The sequence below is a fragment of the Apteryx rowi genome, unplaced genomic scaffold (genome assembly GCF_003343035.1).
Source record: "Apteryx rowi isolate R43461 unplaced genomic scaffold, aptRow1 scaffold_114, whole genome shotgun sequence".
NCBI lineage: Eukaryota > Metazoa > Chordata > Aves > Apterygiformes > Apterygidae > Apteryx > Apteryx rowi.
In genome coordinates, this window is record NW_020447353.1 from 2099211 (window position 1) to 2124254 (window position 25044).

The following is a 25044-nucleotide window of genomic DNA, read 5'->3' on the forward strand; positions in this document are numbered from 1 at the left end:
AAAAAAAAAATCTATAATTGCTGTACAGAAGGGAAGCAACTGCAAATGAAAATATGATTGAATTCAGTGGGGATGACAGGAATCTTCCTACATATAGCAATGCTTAATCAGGTCCAGGATTTTTAAGAAAAGAAAAAGAATCATCCTCAAAAGTAGTATGAGAGAAATTGACATTATAAACATTATAGAAAATCCACTGAAATAGAGAAAGCAGAAAAGGGGAACTGAAAAGGAACAGATTTGGAAATAAAATGACACTATTTAAAGAGAAGACTTCACTGGATTTTATTCCCCAAAGCTCTGAAGTTTTGCCAAATTTCAGCTATGCCTTCTATCACTAGGCTAAAAAAGCAAGAGAAAACTGATTAGAATAACAAGAAAAGGAAACAGCTTATAGATCCATTCTTTCACCAAGTTTTGCCCAAAGACAACCCCTTGACGTCTCTAGCTCTGTTTATCCATTTCAGGTCTTCAGTTATCAGATACCAATGAAGGAGCTCTGCTTTTATACTAACACATTAGTGAATGTGCAAACATCTGGAGACATGTCAGTAACCCCTTACATGTAATGGTCGAAGGTAAGTTAGTGATCTCTTCCACCACTGTCCATCACTGACAGCATGCAGCATGGCTTTTGTAGTCATAGTTGTGTTAGACAACACCTTCATGGTTTTTGATGTCGTCCAGTACAACAAATCAGCAGACTGGCTAGAGGAAACGGTGGTTTCATCCTGTGAGCATATCCAACACACAATAGCGAATGTTAGACTCGTGCTTTAATTAGGCCACTGACCAAAAGCCAAACACATCAGAACTCAGGCACACTGTGTTAATAACTTATTTCAATGACCATTGATTTAAGCAACAGATGTTGTGTAAAAACAAACAAAGGGAACTTAAAAGCAACATGGGAGTTTTCAATCTAAAGTGAGTAGCATGATCAGTAGAACATTTTGCCACTTATTAAATTATAATCTCATGATACCAGCTGCTTATATTTCCAAACTTTATAATGATACGGTTTGACATAGTTGTTTAATGGTTCTATTAAAATACTGACTTCTCTACAAATGAGGCAACAACATGCTAAAGTTACTTAATAATTGAAGAAAGCTGATAGTAGAGACAACCTTGTGTTAGTACAGAGGAAGCATCAACTAAGTCACCTTGAATTCTCAGTAGGGAAGTGGTGAAGAAATGTAAATATCTCTAGACCAAGTGAAAAAATATTGTCAAAATTCAAATTTTGCAGTCAGGACTTATGAGACACTGAATACAGCAAATCTAACAGGCTGCAGAAAACATTTGAGATTGCAGTCTATTCTCAAACCAACAATTCTTCTGCAATCCATGCAGGCATGCACCTACATGTTGTGCTGGAAAACACCTTTACCCAGCTTCAGTAAACTCACATTTAAACCTGTTCTTAAAATTCAGGGCATGTTGCACAAAAGGAGGTTTCTATACCACGCCTTCCTCAAAGAAAGCATTTAATTAACACCAAAACATCCATGGGAGCTTCTCTGTGGTATCTAACCATTCCAGTCCCAAAAGGCTTGTGTCAGTTGTGTGTTTTACAAAGCTCACACATTAGGACATAAATACACAACTAGCACACTAATGCAAATGCTCTGTCTTCAGCAACAGCAGAAAATATAAATGTTCCCCTCCATACATTAAACTTTGACAGCTGCATCTCCAACTTCCCCCCCCCCAACAACCCTATTACTCATTTACCCATACATAAAGGGTATTATGATAGAAAAACTCTATCAGTGTAACTAATAAATGAATATGAGTTCTTAGGTTGCACCTTATTAACTCATGACATTTCAGACATCAGAGCAGAACGATGTCAAGTTACGCTAGAGGGAATTATGCCCCACCGTAACCTCAGTGACAAAACATCAGTTAACTTCAATGAGGTAGAATTTTACTGCAGAAAAAGAAAAATATATATATTTTTAGTATCTTTTACTGTATTACTCAGTAATATGCTGCCTCAAGTTGATTAAAGTGACAGTTCCATTTTAGCTCTTTCTTTCTATCAAGGCTTGAACTCCCCCCCCCCCAATGTTTTCTGAAATGATATTGTGCACTTCACAGATAAATATCACCATAAAAATGATATCATCATAAGTGATACCTATCACATTTCTCATGAGCTCTTATGTATTTAGGGAGTTTTTTTTAAAAAAGAAATTATTTTTGGTACTTAGTACTAAAGTATTTTGTTATTTATTTTAAATGCCATATACAGAAAATTAGTTTCTCTGTCTCCACTTTCAAATGGATGCTTCAGGACACTGAACTGATCACCACCCCCCCCCCCAAAAAAATCCCCAACTTCTCAATTACATTTCCGCAAAATACACTGAAAACAAACAAACAACAAAAACACCCTTTAAGAGTGTCAAAATTAGTGGGCTAACTTTAACACTGGTGCATGCTGGTACAGCTCTAATGCTATCAGAAAAACTCTACAGATTTTTACTAAAAAGAATGTTAATTGTTATGACTAATTACAGTCTTTTCTGAATATATAAGAACATTACCTGAAAAGCCACTCCTATGTGTACATGGAACAGCAAAACTTTTAGTCTACAATTTTGTGCTATCCTGAATCAGCCTTGCAAATTAGGTGATTAAATCATTTTGAACGGGGGACATGGAATCCTCTAATTGTATCTTCAGGGAAAGATTATGGCTATTTAAGGAAATTCTAGATCTGAAATTTTTTTATTTCTTCCTGATTTCTCTTATAATAAGTGAACACTTCACAATAATAGTAAAAAAACCTCATTAAAATTTATTAGTCCTAAATTAGCAGCTGAAGAAAGTCATCTGAATCTAAACTGATGTAGAAAAAAGCCAGCCGACAGAAACTGAGTTATCAAGATCATCTAAAATCTTTACAAATTACCTAAAATATATATATTTATATATACATAGCTCTAACCTGTCTAATCCAAGGACTAATAGCAAAGCCAACCATTTTTTTAAATAAGCCACAGAAAAAAGAGACAAATTAAACACCTGCAACATGGAGGTTTTTTTGGTCTTTATTGGTAGTTAGTCAAGCACAAGGGTCAAAACATGCAGAAACCATACTCTGACTACACCTTATACATTAATAGCGCTGTGAAGGGCATGAATGATAAGACTAAAATCTGATTTTTCAAACACATCTGCATATGCTGACCTCATGAAAGGAAAGCTAAAGATTTTATAATTACACAAAGTAAGGAGGAGCAAACTGCTTAAAAGTACGGAAAGTCAAATCTTAGTTTTCTTTTTTCTTTTTCTCTTTCTGGTACTCCCATTGGAAAACATAAATTTAACTAGTCTCTTTTATACAAGTATCCACATACATTCTACATTTGTATTTTGTTTCTTGGAGTTTTGTTTTCCTTTTCTAAATATATATAACAGTTAACAGATCTGGCTAATGGAAAACTCCAGTCGTGCAAAAATAAGAGAGACCTTTGATGAGCTGCTAAGGGAAAGGATTCAGCTCAAGATTATAACACTAAAGGTTTGGTATCATTAGGTGTATAAGCTCTTATTAAGACTTATATTGTCAGTGGAGCCTAGAAAGTAACCRAGCCTTAAGCAGACGCAATGGATTTGCTTCAGCTGCTTAAACACAGGCATTGATGACTGTGAGACACACAGGGGCATTTGAGACATCTGCATAACGCCAGCAGATATGACAGAAGACCTACAATCTCTGGGCCGGTAGCTAAAGGCCAGGTGCATACCTTAGGGCATCTCAAATTGTTCTGAATATCTATGATTAGATAACTGAATCAAGCACCTAATGGCTGGTTAGCTGAATCATTCTCTGCGCACCATTGACTATGTCTTCACTGATTACAATAGGAACTTAAGCACCTCGTGCACGCAGACTTCTACATTGAGATGTTCTGTTCTTCAGCACAAGAGTTCAGTGACACTGAAAATGAACTCCTTGCAAGAACACGATTCCTTCAGGAACGATAGCCGTCTCTTTCTGTGAGAAGAATTCTATTTAGTTGCTACAGAGTTAAAACCAGTCTATTTACTAAACCACAAAACATAGTTTTATTTAATTAAAAAAATAAATAAAATAAGACAAAGGACTAGTTGAAGTGGCAACAAAAGCATTATTTCTGCCCTGAAGTTCCAAAGATTCCGGGCTGAAGATTTTCCAGTGCACGCTACATAAATACAACATTCCTTACTCTTTTCTAAGCAGCAACAATAAAGATGCACGATCTATCTATCTATCTATCGAACTTGCACGTATTTTCAAAAGATCTGGTCTTTTCATAGAGCTAGTGCTTGGGGGAAACAACAGCAAAAGATAACACTAATGCTCTGTTAGTAGGAACTTAATTTTGTTTTAGCAACATCTGCAAGACAACCATTCATTTAATTTTTTTGGAGAACTGTCTTCAAATTACTTATGTTCGCCTATCACTAAACAGTTTTGATCCTCCCCCCCACAAGAAGAGTAGCAGCATTCTTGAAACTGCAAATTCCTCTTGTGCTAATGTGCCACTATACAGYAATTACATTTACGCATTCAGATGTGTAAAAGATAATGATTTTATTTACAACAGAAGCAATGCATGTTTTAAGTATTAAGCAGATTAAGCATAAAGTCAGAGCTCATTTACAAGGCAAGATTTACTGTGGTTATTGTTTCTACTGTTTATACATAACACAGCATCTTGTGGCTAAGCATTATAATCTAATAATGTTAGCAATAATATTCCGAAACGTTCTTCATGAATCAAGACCTTAATTTGATCACTGAGGTATTTCGTTTGAGCAGCACAAGAGTAGTTGCTGAGRCAATTATAGCATACTATGAAGAGGACAAAGGGTGGGGAAGGAGAAAGTTTAATGAGCAAAATAGTCTGTTATGTCGGAAGCACTGTAACTTCCAGAGGATAATTTCTCCAATGGATTCCTTGAGTTCAATGAACAGTGACAAGCTGGACCCTTAGGTAATAAAGTACATCCTTGTGCAAATGCATTAGTTCCTACAGAGTAATTACATGCATTTTCATCACAGCAAAATGGAACTTCCTACAGAATAGAAAACACCAAGAACTCAGAAATATTACACTGAAGTCAGTACAAACAACAATGTTAGCAGGCAATCTGTGAACATAAGTAGYCAGCTGCTATCAAGACTTCTGAAAGTTTCATGGGAAAAAAAAGTCTGAGGACAAACTTAAAACAATAATGCAATGACTTCAGACATTCATAGGGAGTTCTTCCTCATCATCAAGAGAAGAATGTCTGAAAAGTATGACCAGTTGTTGATGTGGGATGGTATCATGGAAAAACAGATAGTGGGAACAGAACCATTCAAYACTAGATAAAGTTAGGAAGAGTTAGGAAAGGGCCACAAAAGCTTTGAAATACTGATATATTTACAAATAGATTTTTTAATGCAACAGAGAAAGGGAAGCACAAAGAGATTTGTACACTAGAAAAGGCTCAGTCATGTCAAAATAAGGAATATTACGTTCAGAGCACCAGTTTGAAAGGGTATGAAAAAGTGAGGAAGAAAAGTATTTGTCAAGGCCTTGAGAACAGGATGCTACAAGTTAATTGGGACATAAGTAAAAAGAAAGGAGTAAGAAGAAAGGGCAGAAAAATCTCATTTTATTTTTTCCTTAAAAAAATAAAATTCTGTGCAAGAGAAAGGTGAAGCATCAGGTATTAAGTGCAACTATTGGGATTGCAGTCATGGGATTCAATCAAGTCAGAGAGTAGCTATTGAATATATTGCTTTTCTAACATTTCAGGTGTTTATAACAAAGGTAGGGTTACACAGTGGCTAAATATTCTTCGATATGTTTCCTCCTGTGTCACGGCAAGACACTGCAAGAAATAAGAGAAGCTATAAAGCCTAATTTAAATTAACTGTGAGAGGACAAAAAGTTAGAATTAACAAATACACAGAACTCTTCAGACTGTTGTGTCATGAAATACGATCTGGCAAGAAAGCTGTATCAGACAAAAAAACAGAAAAATAAAAAACTTCAATGAAACAACATATAAACTTGCCAGGTCAACTGCCTGCCTACTTCCAATTCCAGAGAACGAGCTACAACTGGGGGGGGGGAGAAGGGGGGGCAAATAGGAGGAAGTAAAAATGGATAATTTTCTGGATGCAAATTCCCCAGCATAATTAAAATTGCTTCAGATATCCAAACTGAATTGGAAATGAAGTTATCAGTGAGTTTACTCAAGTCTAATGAGTACTAATGTTTAGCTCATGTTTCTGAATTAATTTATATGCATGCATATTTTTCTCTCACAACGTACATATGAGTCAATTGGACTACAGCATATGAAAGATGATATGTGACAAATTTGTTATATACATTAGAAAATTGTAACCGCAGTCATCAGCATCCACATTATCAAAAAACTCCAAAGTTTAATTAACCTTCATTTAATAACCTATCAGATAAATTTATTTACCAATTTCCACACACCCTCAAAAACTATACATGCCCACAAACAGACCTCTTCATATAAATGAATGTAGTAAGTATGTAAGTTAAATGTTTAGCTCACTCCTGAAAATTTTCAGTGCTATTTTATTTTCCTCTCCATTTTGTTTATATATGAAAAGTTATATGTTTCTATTCCAATAACATGAATGAGACATTTCTTTAGCTACCTGTTAAATATACCAAAGGCAAAAACTAACTTGCATCTTCAGTTATCATTGGTAAAAATTCCCAGAAGGTAAATGACATTAAGTAGGACTGCAACTCAGGCATATTTGTCTCAAAAAGCCAGACTATACAATATGAAGCATCTTTCTTCTTTCCTTCTCTACTCTTCCCTTTCTTGCTTTAGTTCTTTTTTTGGTTGGTTGGTTTTCTTTTAAGATATGTTTATTGCTTACAGAAATACTTAATTAAACAGAAAACATAGAGAAGAAAATAAAGGAGTTTAATTTACATGAACATCTTCCCCCCTCCCCCCAAAAAAGTTAAAAAAAAAAACAAAAAACTTATAATATTTTAATCTCTGAAGAGGCTGAAAAAGACCTTTATTTCTTTCATAAACAGGCAGTTACATCTTCTTTAAAGAGAAAAGTCCCTGTTTTGTTAACATTATAATCAAGAAGAGAATAAAGAATAATTGGAGGCTTTCTCCTGTTCCTCTGCCTGTATCTGCCACAAAGCAGTTAGAGTAGATGTTCCTTCTTACATGTGAGCTAACAAAAATATTTTCACAGGCAATATCTAAAAACTAAAAAATGGAAAAAAGCCAAACTTCTTGTTGCACAGAAAAAAGGGAAAAAGATTAATTCAGAAGAGTGTTGAATTAAACACATAACACCTTGCTTTTTTTTTTTTTTTTTGCCTTGCCTTGCCATATGGACAGATCAAAAAAACCAAAMCAAAACAAAAAACATTAACATATCTTATTATATTAGGTTTTGTTGCACTTTCCTCTTTGCCTGTCTCTGGGTTTATATTTTTTCTATGGTGCTGAGATTGCCTAGAAAGAACCATCCAAGACCAGAAGAGACTATATGTAAAAATAAATAAAAGTATACAAGCAAAAACTTGCACTTGAAAAGCATCTACCAATGTGTGTTCTTAGATTGTTTTCACTTTGTCTGGTAAATGGGCAAAGGTTGCTAAGCCTCAAATTCAATTCTTCATCACAATACAAAATAAAATCATCAGTATTTTAGAGACTATCTTTAAAGCTTACCTCAGTATCCTTACTGATCAATGATGAAGGTCCTGAGATATTTATATTCTCGCCTCCTTCTGAAGGAAGTAACTGGTAATTCACAGCCTGATAAAGAATCTATAAAGACAAAATAAATATAATCCCCATCAGCCAAATAAATGAAATGTAAGAATTATAACACTGATGTAACCGGAAAGCCAATAACTCGGGATGCTAAAGCTTCCATAGAAAAACAAGGGGTGGGGAGGGTGCTGGGGGGAGGAAGGGAGAACAAACCAACACATACACATATACATTTCACACCCTCTTACTACTGTAGCCCCTAGGCACAACGGCCTTTCCTTCTGCATGATTTTGTGCAGCATTTTTTATACAACATAGGATTTGTTTTCATTAGGTTTGAATGGGGTGCACTCTGTGGTACTCCGTAGGCTAAAGAACATCCATGTAAAATAGTTATCATAAAAGTTATCATAAGCGTGCCACTGAGGTGACAGACAGCTTTACAGAGGCAAGTGTAGCAGGACAAGGTAATGGTTTAATGAGTAGAATTTCTGCAACACAGAAACATGATATGTACGATACTAACAGTATTTTATCAGAAGTCCATGCTGACCAGGGGATATTAAAGGTTTTTTTTGCATTTATCTRCCTCTCACAGAGAGTGAGTTTAAACAGAACATGTAGGGCCACTAATGAACAGAGCTGAAAAACTTATGCATAGCTTATAGGGAAAGTAAACACTGGATTTAAATAAGGTATGACAACCAGAACCTACACGCTACAAGGAATAAGGAACTAAGTGTGCTTTAATGGAAATCATAACTTGAGTTTGGCTTGCTGGGGCAACTGGACAGCACCAAATCAATCAGCACAGTGCACATTTGCTGCTAACGATACTGCACAAAAAGAGAAACCTGAGTGCAAATTTCACTCTCATGCTTTGTGATGAGAAGAGAATCTTTTCCTTTGAAGAGGTGGGACATGAGACAACACTAAGCGGTGCCTGAGCAGCTGCACTGCATCCCAGCCAGCAGAAAAGGAAGCCTTTGGAAGGGACGAGGCAGCAATACAGACACTGAACTGACAGAAAGTCTAACAAATTTGGGTTTACACAGTGCCAAAAGTTTATTTGACTTCAAATGCTAATTCCACGTATAAGGACTTAAGGGGAAAAACAAGTTTCTTCTTTTTTTCTTTTTTTTTTTTCTGTACTAAACAGGTCTCAATCCTGCAAAGATTCCACTTGTATTTAAGCTTGTGTTGTACCTATTTCTCTTCAATTCGAGTGTCTTTCATGACAACACAGTAAGTAGCTTGCAGGAGCTAGACTTTATTTCGAGTCCTTTGTAGCATTTTATTCTGATATCATTCTATTATTGAAGCCATTTAGCTGCAGAGACTGCTTTCATATCATGTTTCCCATTTTTCTCATACACACTACTTTACAAAATTGCTTGTACAGAAAATGGACATGCACTTGCAGTTACCTTAATTAGAATGTATATCTATTGCTCCCCTCTCCCCTCTACTCTCTTCAGGAGACATAAAACATAAGCTAATTAATATGAATTCTCAGAAAATAATAGCATATGGGCCAAACCAGAGTTTAATTAAAAGAAAATTTAACCTTTTGACAACCTACATTACTGCAGCGCAGTTTCAACTAAAATCTTTCAAAAGGTTTTCTGTCACYGTGCCAAGACATATCTTTAAATTGCACAGCTACGTGTTCTCACGCATATATGTGACCAATTGGGTGCCTACAAACATGATCCTGCTAAGAAATCAGTCATTGCAAATTTTAATAAGAGGATTTATATCCAAGTCTTCATTATTTTCATTAAAACCATCACATGGCTGAAATCAGTAAAGAGGTAGAGATCATAAAAATAYAAGAATAAACATTTAATGGACATGTACGTAGATGCTTAATGGAAGTTGCATTACAAGCTATAAAAACCTGACAGAACTTGAAAAGCATATTAGAAAAAAGTGCTTAACTGCATTTGCCAATAAAATGTTAATCAGATATTCAGTGAAGGCACTAGAAGTATTAARTACTTAAGATCTAAAATGCAACTTCGTTTCATAGGAAAACAGTTATAAGAGACCTTATCTGTTGCAATTCAACAGTGAAAGTAGAAAAATACAGTAGAACAGATGTAACCTTGTTAGAGGAGGGGTAAAAAAAAAAAAAGAAGAAGAACTTAAAGGCACAAACTTAAAAATGAACAATGAAGTCCCCTCTATTACCTTGGTAAGCACTGAACTAGCACGAGAAGTTTTAGAAACACCTACCTGGGTTTGCAATGAACTGCTCACTCCCAGCAATGTCTCTATGGCACTTGGGGGGCAGTGCGTCAGAGCAAAAGCCATGAGTTCCTGACGCATACCCAAGTCATGGTAGCTTTCAGATTGACCGAGTTGACTGCATACCTCCCAGCTTTTAGCATAACCTATAAGGGAACACAAAACTTGCTTCTGAGGTTGGCAAGCTTTGCAAATGACAGGAGGATGATTCATAGTTCTTATTGGGTAAGACAAAGTAGGGCAGGGGCTATTCCTGCCAACACTTAACATTCCTTGAGAAGGGCACACTCCACAAAACAAACATAACTCAACTTCATACTGACTTAGTATCTAGAAGATCCATTATCATAGTGCAGATATCAGTCCAGCAGACATCTGTAAGCACACTACGTACACATTATGGGTATCTTATTGCAATATGAAAATCAGAACATACTTCTTCAGAGTTTACTGTTAAATACATCACTGTAATGATTGTAAGAAAATATCACTTCGTATTCTCAATGAAGTTCAATTCATCTCAGGTTTTCCTGTCTCAAGATTGAGAAGAAACCTAGAGGAACAACTCCAATCTTCTTTTGCATCTTGACATACATACATGCCATTTACTTCCACTCATATCCTTAAATATACAGGTGTATATATATATATATACACGTGTGTGTGTGTGTGCACGCGCGCACACATGTGTATACACATATCACAAATATTTTAAAGGCCTTTGATGGACAGCTGAAGATCTAAAAGACCAACACATTCCTATTAGCTGCCATCACATATTTTGCCTGGTTGAGAACAGGAACAGAAAAGAAATGAATGAGAAACTGTGGCTCCCTAAGGCTACAAGTCTAATAGTTATGGTAACTACTGTATGGCATACAGTGTTTGCTGTATACATTTGCTCTGTGTATTTGCATATTACATGCATCAAACACACCTGAGTGTGTTTGTCTTGCAACAAAAGTATCACAAACAGCTAGGATCCATTTTTCCCACAGTAGGAAAAGGTTACAGAAATCTGCAAGCCTCCTCTCCTGAGCCCCTATCCATCACATGCACCTTTTATCAGAAGGCCAAGAAGTTCAGATATGCCCAAACGTACCACACAAGAGTGTCTCCAAAACTCAGTATAGGTTCAGCTTAAAAATACCTCAATTGTTTCTTTTAAAGTGCACACTTAGTAAGAAACAAAAGTCAGCACTTAATACTACAGCATAAAATATTGTTTTAAGATGGAAAGCTAAACTAATACAAGACTGTTACCCAACTGGCTAACAAAGTTACATTTCTTATATTTTTTTTATCTTTCCAGAGATAAACAAGTGGAATAGCAATCCTACAGAAAAAATTTACATGTGATTCAATTTTTTCAGGTTGGAACACAGTTTAAGAAGGTTATTTAACTTATTTAATTTATATTTCCATAGTTTTATATAGAAGAAATATGAGATATAGTAAAAGAAATAGTGTATAAATGATAATGAATAGGTGTGGACCAACATAGATGTTTAATCTCAACAGTATTTCACATGAACGTTAACAAGTGATACTAGGACATAGCACTCTAAGGATTTAAACAGTGAGACAAATTAAAACATTTTCCTCCATTTCCTTCTCCCCCCTTATTGAGTAATTTACAAGAAAAAAAAGCATTGAGGAGCCAGTTAAGAACAAAATCCCAGATGGGACAGTTTTATGAGCTTCTGTCATGAAAAACAAAGGATTATCTGAATTGCAGTATACAACTTCTGTTGAGAGCTCTCGGGGAACTAAACAGACTAAAAGAAGAGAACATTCCTCCAGAAGTCACCAGGGCTTATATATTTTTTATTTTGGGACTTACACAGGAACTGTCATATTTCATACCACCTGTCTTTCATAGTTCATATGCTGACTTTTGATTGTTACTTCAGATTGGACAATTTCATATTTTACAGCCAGCAGAATCTCAGCAGACTCAGATTTCCACCACAATTACACCAGCCCCATTTATTTACTTCACCTGTGGCCATGAGCTCTTGGCAATGCATACTAGCTGCTTTGTAGTCCTGGAAACTGAGAGCTTGTTCTACTAAAAGGATTAAAACTTGACCTTTTCTTTCCATTTGGTCATCTCCTGTAAGAAAAATTGAACATTTTTATTAGGTACCTAGAAGTAATATTCAATTTAAGTTCACTACTGTATTTCATAAAACTGTATGCCACAGCATGAAAAGACCCACCCTGTGGAAATATAATTACCTACTTTTTCCTGAAGGAAACAATAAAAACAGTTACCTATTTTAAAAGCATTGGCTTCATAGCTAGCTGAAGAATCTACACAGCATATTATGTCTAGGTTAAAAAAGAGTTTGAAAAGAAAGTAAACACAGTCATTCATGTGATGGCCAAGATGGAAATATATCAAAATTGGTATTAAAGTTAAGGGAGATATAAATCCAAATACTGACAAAAATGATGACATCTTCTGTGAACTGTAATAGAAAAAGAATTTGGAAAATTATGTTTTGTTACAGTATACAAAGCCCTCAATTTAAACATCTACTTCATGGAGCCAAGTGATTCATGAGAAGTGGAAGACAGCTATTACAATCCCTACTCTGCTAAATTTAGAGAGCAGAACTGAGAGAGTTTCACATCATGCATGCATTTTGATCACTAGATCTTCTGCCCAGTGCCTCTTCTCCCAACTATGAGTCAAAAAACAAAAACAAAAAACAAACAAAAACCAACACACTTCAGATATGATAAAACTCTTCTGACTAAAGTTTCATCAAGAATCTCTGTGAAAAATGTCCTGACCTGCATTTTAAGAGATCAGTAACTGCAGATGAAAAAAATCTTAGAGTATTTCCTAATGCCAGATGACTCAGCACAACTTCTAGCTATGCAGGAGTTAAGAGTTTTTTCACCCACCACCACAGTTTTTTTCTGTTCAATCACTTTACCGTGAGCATACTTAAAATAATCTTAAGAGAAGAAAAGCTTTTAACACCTGCACTACTGCTTCTGAATTAACCTGCTCTCTACTAACCTTTCGTGAAGCCTAAGGTGTAACATTTTTAACTGAAGTCTTCAGGAACCACAATGCGTTAAACTGCGTATCACTAGGCAAGAACAGATCATACAGTGCAGGGAACAAAACAAGTAAACAAACAAAAAAACCCCACCAACCGCACACATGCCTACTGAAGAATTTATAGGATTTTATAAGCAAAAACAAAGACCTTGAAATATATGTGCGACATTTTTTTTTATTATAGTCGTGCGGACTGTCTTTGGGGTAAAGCATATGCAAGTACCCTGGTAATGTTTTCCCACATTTTATATTTCTCCGGAAAGTAAGGGGATTATGAATATTTATTATGGACAATTCCCTTCCTTTTCAAAGCCTTTACCAGAAACTTATTTCTTACCTTTTTCCAATTTAGAATGAACACGATAGAATCAAAGAATCATTTACATTGAAATGGACCTCTAGACACCAGCTGGTCCAGCCTGGTGCTCAAAAGAGTGCTTATGTCCATGCACTATTTGGAAAGGTGATTAAACATACACAGGAAAAATAATCCCATGCTATTCATTTTAATTTAGGAGAGAAGGAGAGCAAGAAGCTAATAAAAAAAAAAAAAGGGGGGGGGGGTTCAGCGCAAGTTTCTTGATCATGTCCTTCCCCCCCATTATTAAAAATAGATTTTAAGGAGTCACTGCTGATGCAGTCATCTGAAAAGGGCACTGCTTTATGAAACTGTATTATTACAACTTCTGAAATGTAAATATTTCAGAAGGTTAGACAAATCCACTTCCAAAAGCTATTTTAAAGTATATGTTCTTAAATTATGTAGCTGTTATTTTTAAACTCTACTTTACATATCCATCAACACAGGTAAAGTGAATTTCTTTTCAAAGCTTTTTCAAAAGATAAGATGTACCAGTTGTACCAGAATGACACTCATGGAAACGAAGTTGCCCCCCTAATTATAAGGTTCAACCAAGATTTCCATAGTCCTAGTGCGTCAAGACTAACTCAGCTGGGAGAACAGCTTGGCTTCCTATCATTCTGTCTTGGGCCTCTTGCCCTACTCCCACCAATGCCCGCACCAACAGCCCTAGGGTCTTGTGAATTAGTCACATCCAGGGATCTTACGTTGCAACACAACACTTGTGTGGTTTTGCCTGCTGGAATCTGGGAACTTTTCATCCAGACAATAGCAATTAGAGATGACAAAAAGGCATTTCCATCTGCAAAAGTTAAATTTGAACTGACATTTCATAAGCAAGACATTCGTAGTTCTCACTCACCATCTCATGCCCACTCCACACTGAGAGTGTTAATACTTGTGGAGAGATTTGTCTAAGTGGCAGACAAATAAAAGGCAGTAAGACTAGCCAAATTGTTTTTATTCAGACTTCAATTAGACAAAATAATCACTGATATTTATTATTATTTAAAAACACTGGGGTTGGATGGAAGAGAGGAGGAACACTTGGAGCAAGGAACTGCTTTTTTTGTTTTGTTTTTCTTAATTGTGCTTGAGCAGTCATATGTTGACTAGTCTGTCCATTCCCACTCACCTCCATCTTTTTTGGCTAATCAAGTTTGATGCAGYAGATTACACCTTTGCATGTTTCACAAAAGTGCAAGCACAAAATATACGAATCCTTCTCCTTCCATTCTACGGCTATACTTTTTACCTTATCTCCATTCTTCTCTCATTTAAACTGCCATTATCTTGACACATACTTTTAGGCCATAGAACGACTGTCAGCCCCAACATGACTAGCAAATCCCCTGCAACACACAGCCAGAGACTTTCTTCATGTGGCTTTCATCGCCTCAGTAGTGCAGTCACTTAAAATACCACTTATTGCAGATTAGCGGCACGTTCTTGTTCCTACATTCAAACACAAAAAAATTCACTGCTGCAGCTTCACAACTTCTCCTTTGAAGAGATTTTTAATAATAAAGTCTTACAAAAGTGAAATAGCTTTTTAATTCTAAATTGTTCCCCTGCCATTTTGACAGATACCCAAGCTTTAAAAAAAGTTCAGTAAGAAAAAAAAAAAAATGTTAAAATGATAACCCTATTTTATCACATAAATCTATATTAACCTTTAATGTTACTGTCTGACATCCAGATTTAAACAAATCAAGTTCAGAAATTGGAAAGGTTGTGTTAGTTTAGTTTCCCTTGCATTATCTGTGAAATAGTGAGTGTGTGCATGTACGAGTAAGTGAGTGTGTTTAGATCCTTAGGACTACCGCTTCCTTTCATCATGAGAGATGCATTTCTATTCTAAGGGTTACTCCACTCAGTAAGATTTAAGGGAGTCTCCAAGTTTCCCCTCCCTCCCTACCATATTCTCCTATCTGAAGGCTAAATGTCATAAACAAAGTCGACAGAAGCAGATATTGAATTAGGAATGATGTGGAGTCTCAGAAATGATAGGAAATCTTTTTTACTTGAGAAAAAAGAAAAAAGGATAAGTCGAATGCTCTAAAAAAGTTTGAATTCAATTTAGGTCATTAAAAGGAAAAAGACATTTCAGGTAAAATGCATGCCAAACTTGTGAGTGGGTGAAACAGAAGAGAGAACAGTAACCCGAGTGAGAACAAGTCATAAAAACTTGAGAGTCAAACAGAATCAAAACTGTATGTAGAATCCAGGAGTTCCATCTTAACTACCTTTACAAGACCACAAACCATCTGTCTGGTTACTTCTATATACATCTGTGACAGTGTGCTCCTTTTCCCCCCAGTGGGCTCTCTCCCCCTCAACCTGACCTTCCTGTAAACAGCAAGTAGGCAGGGGCTAATTGAGCATGCACCAGCTAAGACCCATCTAGCATGCAAATATGACTATGAGTCAATCATCTCCCCCCATAAACAGGGGGCAGCCCAGAGCCCCTTGAGCTCTCCTGCACAGCAGCAGGCTGCACTGCAGAACCTCCCCTTGAGCAGGGACGCCTCTCAAGGTTACTCCTCAAGGTTGAGAGATTCCTTACCCGTGACAAGTAAGTGATTAATAGCATGCTGAACTTTTGCGAACTTCACGAAACTTGGCTGAGTTATCTCTCTGATTAATTGTGCGCATAATCCCTTAGACATAAGCCGTTGACCAAGTCTGAGACAAGGATCAGATCCAGCCACACCTAGGCTCCTCTCCGAAGGAGTTTAGAAAGCAAGGGGGTCCAGTCTGAACCTCGTGACTCAATGGGAGGGTCTCCGTTGCACATGCATCTGACCCTGTCCTTCACGCAGTAAATAACTGAGTGAACCTTGCCAATCGAACCTCGTTAAATCATTCTTATTTACGACTGAACTTTGTTAAGTCGCTATCTTACCACAATAAACATAGTGCTGATTCCCTCTTATGAGTGAAGTTCATCACTCCTTCACGACAACATCAAGAAAGAAAGTCAGCACTGAGGCAGATGAGTTTCAAAATGTTAGAAAGCTTGTACTTAGAAATCTGAGCACAGGTTAAACTTGTTAGAATTAGCTTATGGATATTAAAATTAACTGAATTACCATAAGAATGTTGAAAGAGAAGAGAAAAATGAATCGAAACTATTTCTAGAATGCCTGACTCAAAAACTGTCACAATAAAGAGCAATGTTCACTGGACCTTTTTGAACACAGTAACAATAGAGAAGATGCTCTTAATTTCTGATACACAAGACTGATTTTTTTTTTTTTTACTCCTTTTTTACTCTTCTATCTCATAAGCAAGTAATTACTTAAAATAAATTTTTGCATCTTTTCTTAACTGAGTGCGGATTAAGTAAGGATCATGCGACTTGGAACACTTCCAGTTCCCTAATCAGCTACAGATTTTCTGACTGTCTTGCTAAACACATTATCTCTCGCTCATGTTGCTTATATGCAAAATTGAGATAACACTTGTATGCCTGTCTTAGAGAGGCAGTGATAATGAGGCTTAAGCAGAGTTTACTGTCATTAATCAAATATCATACAGCAGTTAAGAGCCCAGATCATATATCATTACCTAAATAATGTTTTACCTTCAATGAGTATGAATATAAATTCCATTACTTGCTTTCAATGCTACTCTCTAAAATACAAGCTGTTAAGAGAATACAGCACAAATCCGTTATAATTTTATTATATAGAATTTATATAGTTATAGATATACATAAATGTATCTCAAAAGAGTTCTTTCAAAATCAGCAACCCAGTGTGGGGAAAAAGGTTGATACAATCCCTCCAGTTAGTAGATAAAGCATTAGAAAGCAGTCTACTGGTAGACATACATGGTGGATAAAGAATAGAAGGGGCTGCAAATTTGAGAATGCATAACCAATATAGATAAGTACTGTACACGAGACAACAATTAGAACTAGAACTAAACAGCTAACAAAGGCTAGTTGTTTTAAAATGGCAAGTAAGTTTTTATTTTTACTATTCACCTTAAAATAAAATATACTCATTTACAAATCTTAATTCAATGTGTAAGCTGCCCTTTTGGCAATAAAATATAATTTGTGGGATAATATTAACCTTTGTTATCCTCTTTATGATTACCAAGTCCTAAAATAACTCTTCACCATATTAAATTGTGACTCAATAAAACTAAAATTATGAGCTGACAGATACAGAAATACCCTTTATAAATACCTTGCTTTAAAATCTGATTTTTTTTTTATATCAACTATTAAATTTTAAGACAATCTTCATTTACAGATGAGAATTTTCATTTACAGGCTATCATTAAGGCTATGCCAGCATTCCAGCCATATAGATTTTCTTTTTACTATTAAAAATACTGCATTTACCAATATGAGTTTTTAAATAATGATGACAGTCATTTCCTTTGTATGCTTATTAAGGGTTTTTTGACCCTCTTCTGGACACTAGTTAATAGGATAGAATGTCAAGCATGAATGTTTCCTGCTATTTTTCCCTTTCTTAAAGAAATCTTATTCTGTAACAGAGGAAAAAATAACACAAAAACTGACAGAGTGATACATTTATTTAGCGTAAGAGACAAGAGAAATAATGGCAAGTGTCAAAGCAGTGTTTTGCTCGCTGAGATACACTTTTACTACAAAAATTTCATATTTACCTGAGGAACAACTACCACCATTATTCCTAAGGTTAACCTTCTAAAGTCAGTGAACCCAATACTCTTAGAATAAACATGTAATTTTTCATGTAATTAGTTTGAAAATCATTCACCTCCCTAAAAAGTGACAGCCAACCACACACACACACACAGATAAAAAGATAAATAAATAAATAAATAAAACAGGAGGCTATTTCATCATTTGACTTTGAATCTCTCTTTAAACCTTTCCTTTTCAATAAAGTCTAAGTAAGTTTTACAATGATTATAAAGCTAGCACACAGACAATCTATTACCGTTATCAACGAACTCTACATGGACTCCCTAAAATTCTCTACCTAATTTACGTTGCCTCTCATCTTTTATTCCCTGGAGATAGGAGCCAGGAGTTTGTTCCATGTTCAAAGGTACATGCCAGGGCACTGTAGGCTCTGATGCATGGCTAAAGCATCAATACTGGGGGGGAAACCAGGGCTTTATGCTTTTAAGCTCCATAGGAGCACTTTGGATTTTGATTTTCTTTCTCCCCAGAAAAGAAAATCATCCAGATTCATAAAAGAGAAAGCAGCAGCATTAGCCTAAAAACCCTGGCATATTAAGAAAAAGTAATAAATTTTAACCTGATATGGGGAGAGGGAAGGAGGAAGCTGTTGTATATCAGTCTTCACTTTTGAACCAATATGAAGATAACTCCTTACTTCTAAGACTTTTAAATAATGAGTTATGACTTTCTCATGCTAGGTTCTTTATACAGAACAGGAGATTACATGCAAAATTAACATAACTATGTAGATTGGCTCCAATCACCTAGTATGGTACCATGCCCTCCCTCTATCACCTTTCAAGTAGCAATGCTACCTAACAGGAACATAATACTTTCTAGAGAGTCACAATGCTATTTGCTGTGATTCCTTTCTTTAGGACCCAGTCATCTCAGGAGGTCAAACTTACTTCTGCATCTCTGTTCATAATCACAACCAACCTCATTGAATAGTTCCCTCCCTCTGTATAGACTACCATGCAATAATTGCCCCTTTACAGCTTCCTAAAAGCATAAGAGATAATATTAAAAGATTTAAAAGCTTACAAAAGAGAGAGAGAATTAGCCGGGGATGTGTCAATGACAATGCAGGAATGCATTGATTTTATATACCACACTTCATGAAATACGAATTTCTATTTGGCTAGGTGATAAAAAATTTGCAGTATTATATTTGCAGTGATATTGATGGGGTATTTTTCAAAAATCAAAAGGTCTAAAGGAAACTTTAGGCAAGCAATCTAAAATATATACTGCTCACAACATATCTGAGAGTCTTCCCTTCCTCCTTTTTTCCCTTTCCAAAAGCCCACTAGTGGTGTTCTAAAGAGTAAAAAAGCACTACCGGAACAAGAATATAGCATAAATGGGGAAACAGGAAAACTTTTTCCTAAGAAAGCAAGCAAACTAGTGTCAAACCCACCCCCTGACCGGCCCTCCAATGAACGATAAATGCCGGTGAGGTCCCTCTTCTCTGCTCTCCACTTCAATCCTTACAAAAAGCAAAACTATCAACATTTATACACTCAGCTTTATTCTCTACCATTCAAAAGAGCTGCTACTGCTTGAACAACCTAGAAGCAATACCAAAGACTAAGTTCAGTTCAGTAACTCTGAAGACAAAGCTGAGTTCACTTCTCTTACTTTTTCTACAAAAGTAGCAATTCAGCACAAAAGAGCTATTTTACTAAGGATTCAATCCTTCAAGATGTTCAGCTCCTCCAATGAATATTCAAGCTCTCCAACACATTATTTTGAGCACACAAAGGCAATGCACCAAGAATAGACAAAAGTCTGTCTAATAACTGAAATTTATGCATCACATTTGACTTTTTTCCTCTAACCTAAACAGAACTGTTATTAAATCAAACTACCTTATTTGACAGGGACAAAAGATTTACTGCAATTTCAGTACTACCAATTGACTGTAAGACATAAAATACTTTCATCCATAACTCAAATCTGAAATGAGCTTTTGTTCAAAATCCAAATTAGCCAAGGCTGTTCTTATTTTATGCAGTAAAGAAGGTTAGAAAGCTGACTTCAAGATCAGCTGTTTTACAGGTAAAATATTTCATTCCTGTAAAATATTTCATTCCTCCCTGATGACTGCTCTTCCAGAGGACTTTTTAGTGACGCCCTTGAACAGACATCCTAATGATCAACTCAAATGTCCTAGAGCATAACACAAATATATGTTGTTTTGCAATCCAGTATTTTATAACAGTTTACCTGCAATCCTCAATAAATTTGCAAGTCCCAGGAGCTTAGCAGACTGCTTGTAGTTTGTTGATGACTGAGTAAGACAGTCCTTGATAAGGCTAAGTCGATCTGAACATAAACGCACTGTTGAAAGAAGAGTAGGTGTTACAGACTGTATACATTAACCTTCTAGCCATATTTCTTTTTAAACATTGTACACATAGAAACAGTGCCTGTGAGTATAAGAATGTGAACATCATCTAAAAACAAAAAAAACTCACAATTACTTGCATGCAAATCCTCAACTGTATCTATGAATAGAATGTTAAATAACAATATATGCAGCCCCAATCACTAGCAAGTCAGGTTGGGAATGGAGGAGGACGAGAGATACTGTTTTAAATAAAAAATTATTTTCAGATTTTCAGATTCAGTGTTTTTAAACAATTCTGTTTATATGCCTTCAGAGGACTTTTAAGAAAAATACAGTTTTTGCAAGATTTTCAGAAAGACTGCTAAAACAGACATTACCGAGTTTTTATTCAAACTTTGATTCATAATGTTGAAAAAATTTCACTTTATACATTATATTAGAGTGGACACGATACATTACACAGTTTAAAAAAAAGAAAGAAGAAAAAAAAAGGCATAGTCAAAATCTTCAAGTTGTTTTAATTTACATAAAAATTTTACGAGCAAGTGGAGGGATAGCCTGCACAGATTGCGTTAACCACATCCTGAGAGGTTTAGAATCAGTGCTGAGCTAAACAAAAGTTTACCAAGAGTTAAACAATTATCTTAATTGTATCATTTAATATCATAAACTTGTTTCAGTTCATAAACTAGATAGCTAGTTAATGAGCAAATTCAGGTTGCTGGTTTAAAAAGCTAGTTAGCATTTTCTTATCAGAGAAGTTCTCAGAACACAGAGCAATGCCTTGCAAATCTCCCACTTAACACTCAGTAAGATATTAATTTCTGCTGGGGGGGGGGGAGAACGGATGGCACTCCATATTAGTATATTGTGTCTAAACCAGAAGATATTAGACCTACAAATAATAATTAGAAAAAAGAAGGGGTGAAGGGGGAAGCAAAGAAACACTCCATTAATGGAAACTCCATTAATAAATTCTGGAAATCAAATTAGACTAGGACAGATAACAAATGGAGGAGCAAGAAAGGTTACAGGTTTAATTCTATTTTTAATATTCTACCACATACATACATTTGCATACTCCAGCAAATGTTTTCATTCACTGACTATACAACTGAGATTTGTCAAAGTATCTAAACATAACTAAAAGTAAGCTGAAATAATACCACAGGTCAAACACAATTTCATTAATATTAAAGATGGACTTTTTTTTACTTTATATTAATGAGTAGTCTACAGTGAACAGTCAATAGAGGTCCCACGGTCTCTAGTTGGGTTATCACCAATATCCTTGAAAACTCCAGGAGCTGGTAACCTATGAACTTTGAACACTACTTCCCTTAATACACATTACACAATTTAAATAAAACAAAATTCTGAAAACCAACAGATTTTGGAGCGTGAATAGGCAGCCACTCACACCTACTGAAGTCGGTATCAAGCAGGTACCAGCAACAAATGTCGGTGTACTTAATTTATGACAAAATGCTTAATGTTTCACCAGTATTACTGATTTGAATGTGGTCTCATACTATTTATTTAAGCAAGTTCTCAGCATAAGAGTATAAAAATCTAATGCTCTTTAATCTTGGCAAAACTACTGTTTGTACTGAATACAACAGCTCTATTTGTATACATTACAGAAGCATATTAATTTAAAACCTTTTAACATGTTATGTATTTAAGAACTTTGGAGCTGTATTCACCTGTCAACAGTACAGCTTTATAAATGTGCTTAGACTATTTTTATTACAGCAGGATCTTACAGTGCTTTGAAAGGTAAAAGACTAAAAACACTAACCAAAAATACAGAGCTTTGAAAGCACCCAAACCCTTATATATTCCAGTACTCAAGCTTCTGAAAATTGCATATATATTAAAAACAATTTACAAAAAAAAAAACAAAAAAAAAAACACTCTGTTCTTTTCCTAGCTCTGTGGAAAATACAGACCTTGGCATTTTTGCTTACTATTTTTTTGTCGTTATTCAGTGGTGAAAAACAAAAAAGAAAGAGAAAAGAAAGACTCAGAGAGAAGATGTGCAAACTATGAGCTGGAGATGACACAAGCAAGAAAAAGCAGTAAAATTTGAGAAGTCTTCCAGTCTAACATAAGTTTCAGTACAAATAGACTGATAATTTATATAGGAAATCCACATTATTAAAATATATCATAGTAGTTCCCAATCTTAACTTCTGAATTTGCTAAAAATACAGATTGCTTGGGGAAATAAACAAAAAACCTCTATAGAGAAATAAAATAGTGTAAATAAAAGTCTATTGCTAATTCTTGCTGTGGGAGTAACTGATTCTTAATGTTATTTTAATGACACGCTATCAAATTAACTGATCATTTAAATGCTTTCATTAAAATTTTAAAACATAGTTTTAATATTATTAGATTAATTTGATTTACAGGAAAGATGCTGAAGAAAGGACACGGCAGGATCATTAATGAAGTTACAGACATGATTATTATAATTATGTAGATTAGTCCTAGTACAGATATGTTAATGCTGCATCAAGTTCCTCCCCCCCCCCCCCTTCTTTTAGATACCTTCATGTTCACAGTGAGAAAGATGAAGAAAACACACACAGAAATTACAGGTCTTTTTTGCAGGCTGAACAAACTGACTAAAATGATTTTCTCTAGAAGTTAACTGCACAGTACTGCAAGATCTAGAAACTAGACTTATTCTCAATCCAGAAACCGAAGGCTTCCTGTATATAAAGCAGGAAAAAGCAGCTCACTTCAAAGGAAGTCTTGTAAAAGAAGAGAACAAAAAGAGAACAAAGTAGAGCAACAACAGAATCCCAGAACACCTGCTTCATTTTCCAGAGACCTCTAAATGCTTTCCTTAAAGAAAAAAAAAAAAAAGTTCTCTGCACAGAGCCAGAAGTTAAATCCTGTCATCAGCAAATTTCATCAGCACTCGCTTAATATTTATCCAATGCCATTAATGCTTAGCACTAAAAGTCTGGTCCTCAGCTCTCCAGACTCTCTAAGTGACCACCTTGCAGCCTGACGCTTCTCCCTTCCATTCTGTCTCAGTGCTCTTTTCAGGCAGYTCTCTTCGAGTGCTTTCAATAATACCAAACGTTCATGCAGTTTCACATAGTTGCCCACAAAAATACTGTACATTTACTTTACTGAAAACTACATAGAGAAGGCCTGTTGTATTTCTTTCACCTAGAAAATTGGTTTTCTTGTTTGAAGGAAAAAAGGAAAAAAAGAAAACCTTTTAGTCTGGCACAATCTCTTATTAATAAATCATATTGCATTTTATTCCCTTATCCCTTTTGTCTCCATGTCTATAACCATCCTTTCCTTCAAATCTTTTCCCAGCAACTTTAGATACTGCTGGAATCTGAGTTACAAAACAGTTTTAAGTTAAAGTAAATCTCCATGAGATATATATTGTAAATGTGTGCTTCTATTGTAATTTTGTTTCATAGGAATACATTTAAAAATGAAACGCCCCAATGGAGACATGAAAACTACCTCCACATAAAATAACTCTCTTCCATGCACTGTTCTAAAGCTCATAAGCACGTGAATAAGTGCGGACTATTTCATAAATTAAAGGTGAGCTCAAATTGTTTCTAATGAAGTCACTGGGAGCTTCAGATACTCAGTTTTTTATCTGTTAAAAAGGACTACTAAAAATAAGTCCAAGAACAGATTCTATTTGCAGACATCTTTCCTATCTCATATCACCTGAAAAATATTTTAAGATACTGAAATCATCGTAAGGTCTGTGCCTGTCAGGTGCTTGGAGGGGAGGTGGAGGATGAGGGAGACGGACCCTTACTTTACTTGTGCAACATGCTATCAACTGTATTATGGAACAAAGCTACGTACTTGGTTGGACTGAATTATGTATCTACAGTTTTTAAATAGTAAACTTTGCCAAGCATATTTATGGATATGATTCAAGTAATCATGTAAAGAATAAAAATATGAAGTACCTTGTAATGGTAATATTTTCACACCAAATTCTTCAAGGTAACCAAGAGCACGAATGAGATCTAGCTCCTCCTGAATAGCACTTGGACAGTCAACAATAAGTTGTAGACAGCATCTAAGCAGGAAGGAAATACATTTTAGTTAAAAAAAAAAAAAAAAAAGATTTCTAGAAAAAATCCACTCCGTCCTTTATGAGTGAAAAACAGTACTGGACTTACCAACAGTCAAAATACTCAACTGATACTGTAGCATAAATTATAGGTGTTTTACAGTATAATTCTGTTAGCTGGTTAAGCATTTTAACCAAATTCTATTCTTGGATAGCAATAATCTTTTTCACTGGGTTGTCATAAGAATGCTGCCTAACTCCTCTGAAATTAGAGTTGCAGCAGATTKAATGAAAGACAGACATTTCAGACTTCTGTATTTAAACATATAATTACTTCGGGAAACATTTGTCCTTACCATTACTAATTTTTGGTGTTGCCATATATTAAAGGTTAAAAGCAAAACTCTAAAAAGTTGAGTGAAAATGCAAGATCCTTTGTCAGAAGTTCCAA

At 35.4% G+C, this 25044-nt stretch overlaps 1 protein-coding gene across 1 annotated transcript in view; it reads right to left on the reverse strand.

The window, feature by feature from the left end:
- Window positions 1–25044, reverse strand: part of NBAS (neuroblastoma amplified sequence) — a gene marked incomplete at its 5' end in the record, with an annotated part of 193399 nt that overhangs the window by 109391 nt on the left and 58964 nt on the right. The window contains 6 exons of the mRNA XM_026079059.1: window positions 552–731; window positions 7741–7839; window positions 10024–10181; window positions 12038–12151; window positions 20395–20508; window positions 24487–24599. Of these exons, the coding sequence (XP_025934844.1) occupies window positions 552–731; window positions 7741–7839; window positions 10024–10181; window positions 12038–12151; window positions 20395–20508; window positions 24487–24599 (778 nt within the window). The remainder of the gene's footprint in view (window positions 1–551; window positions 732–7740; window positions 7840–10023; window positions 10182–12037; window positions 12152–20394; window positions 20509–24486; window positions 24600–25044) is intronic.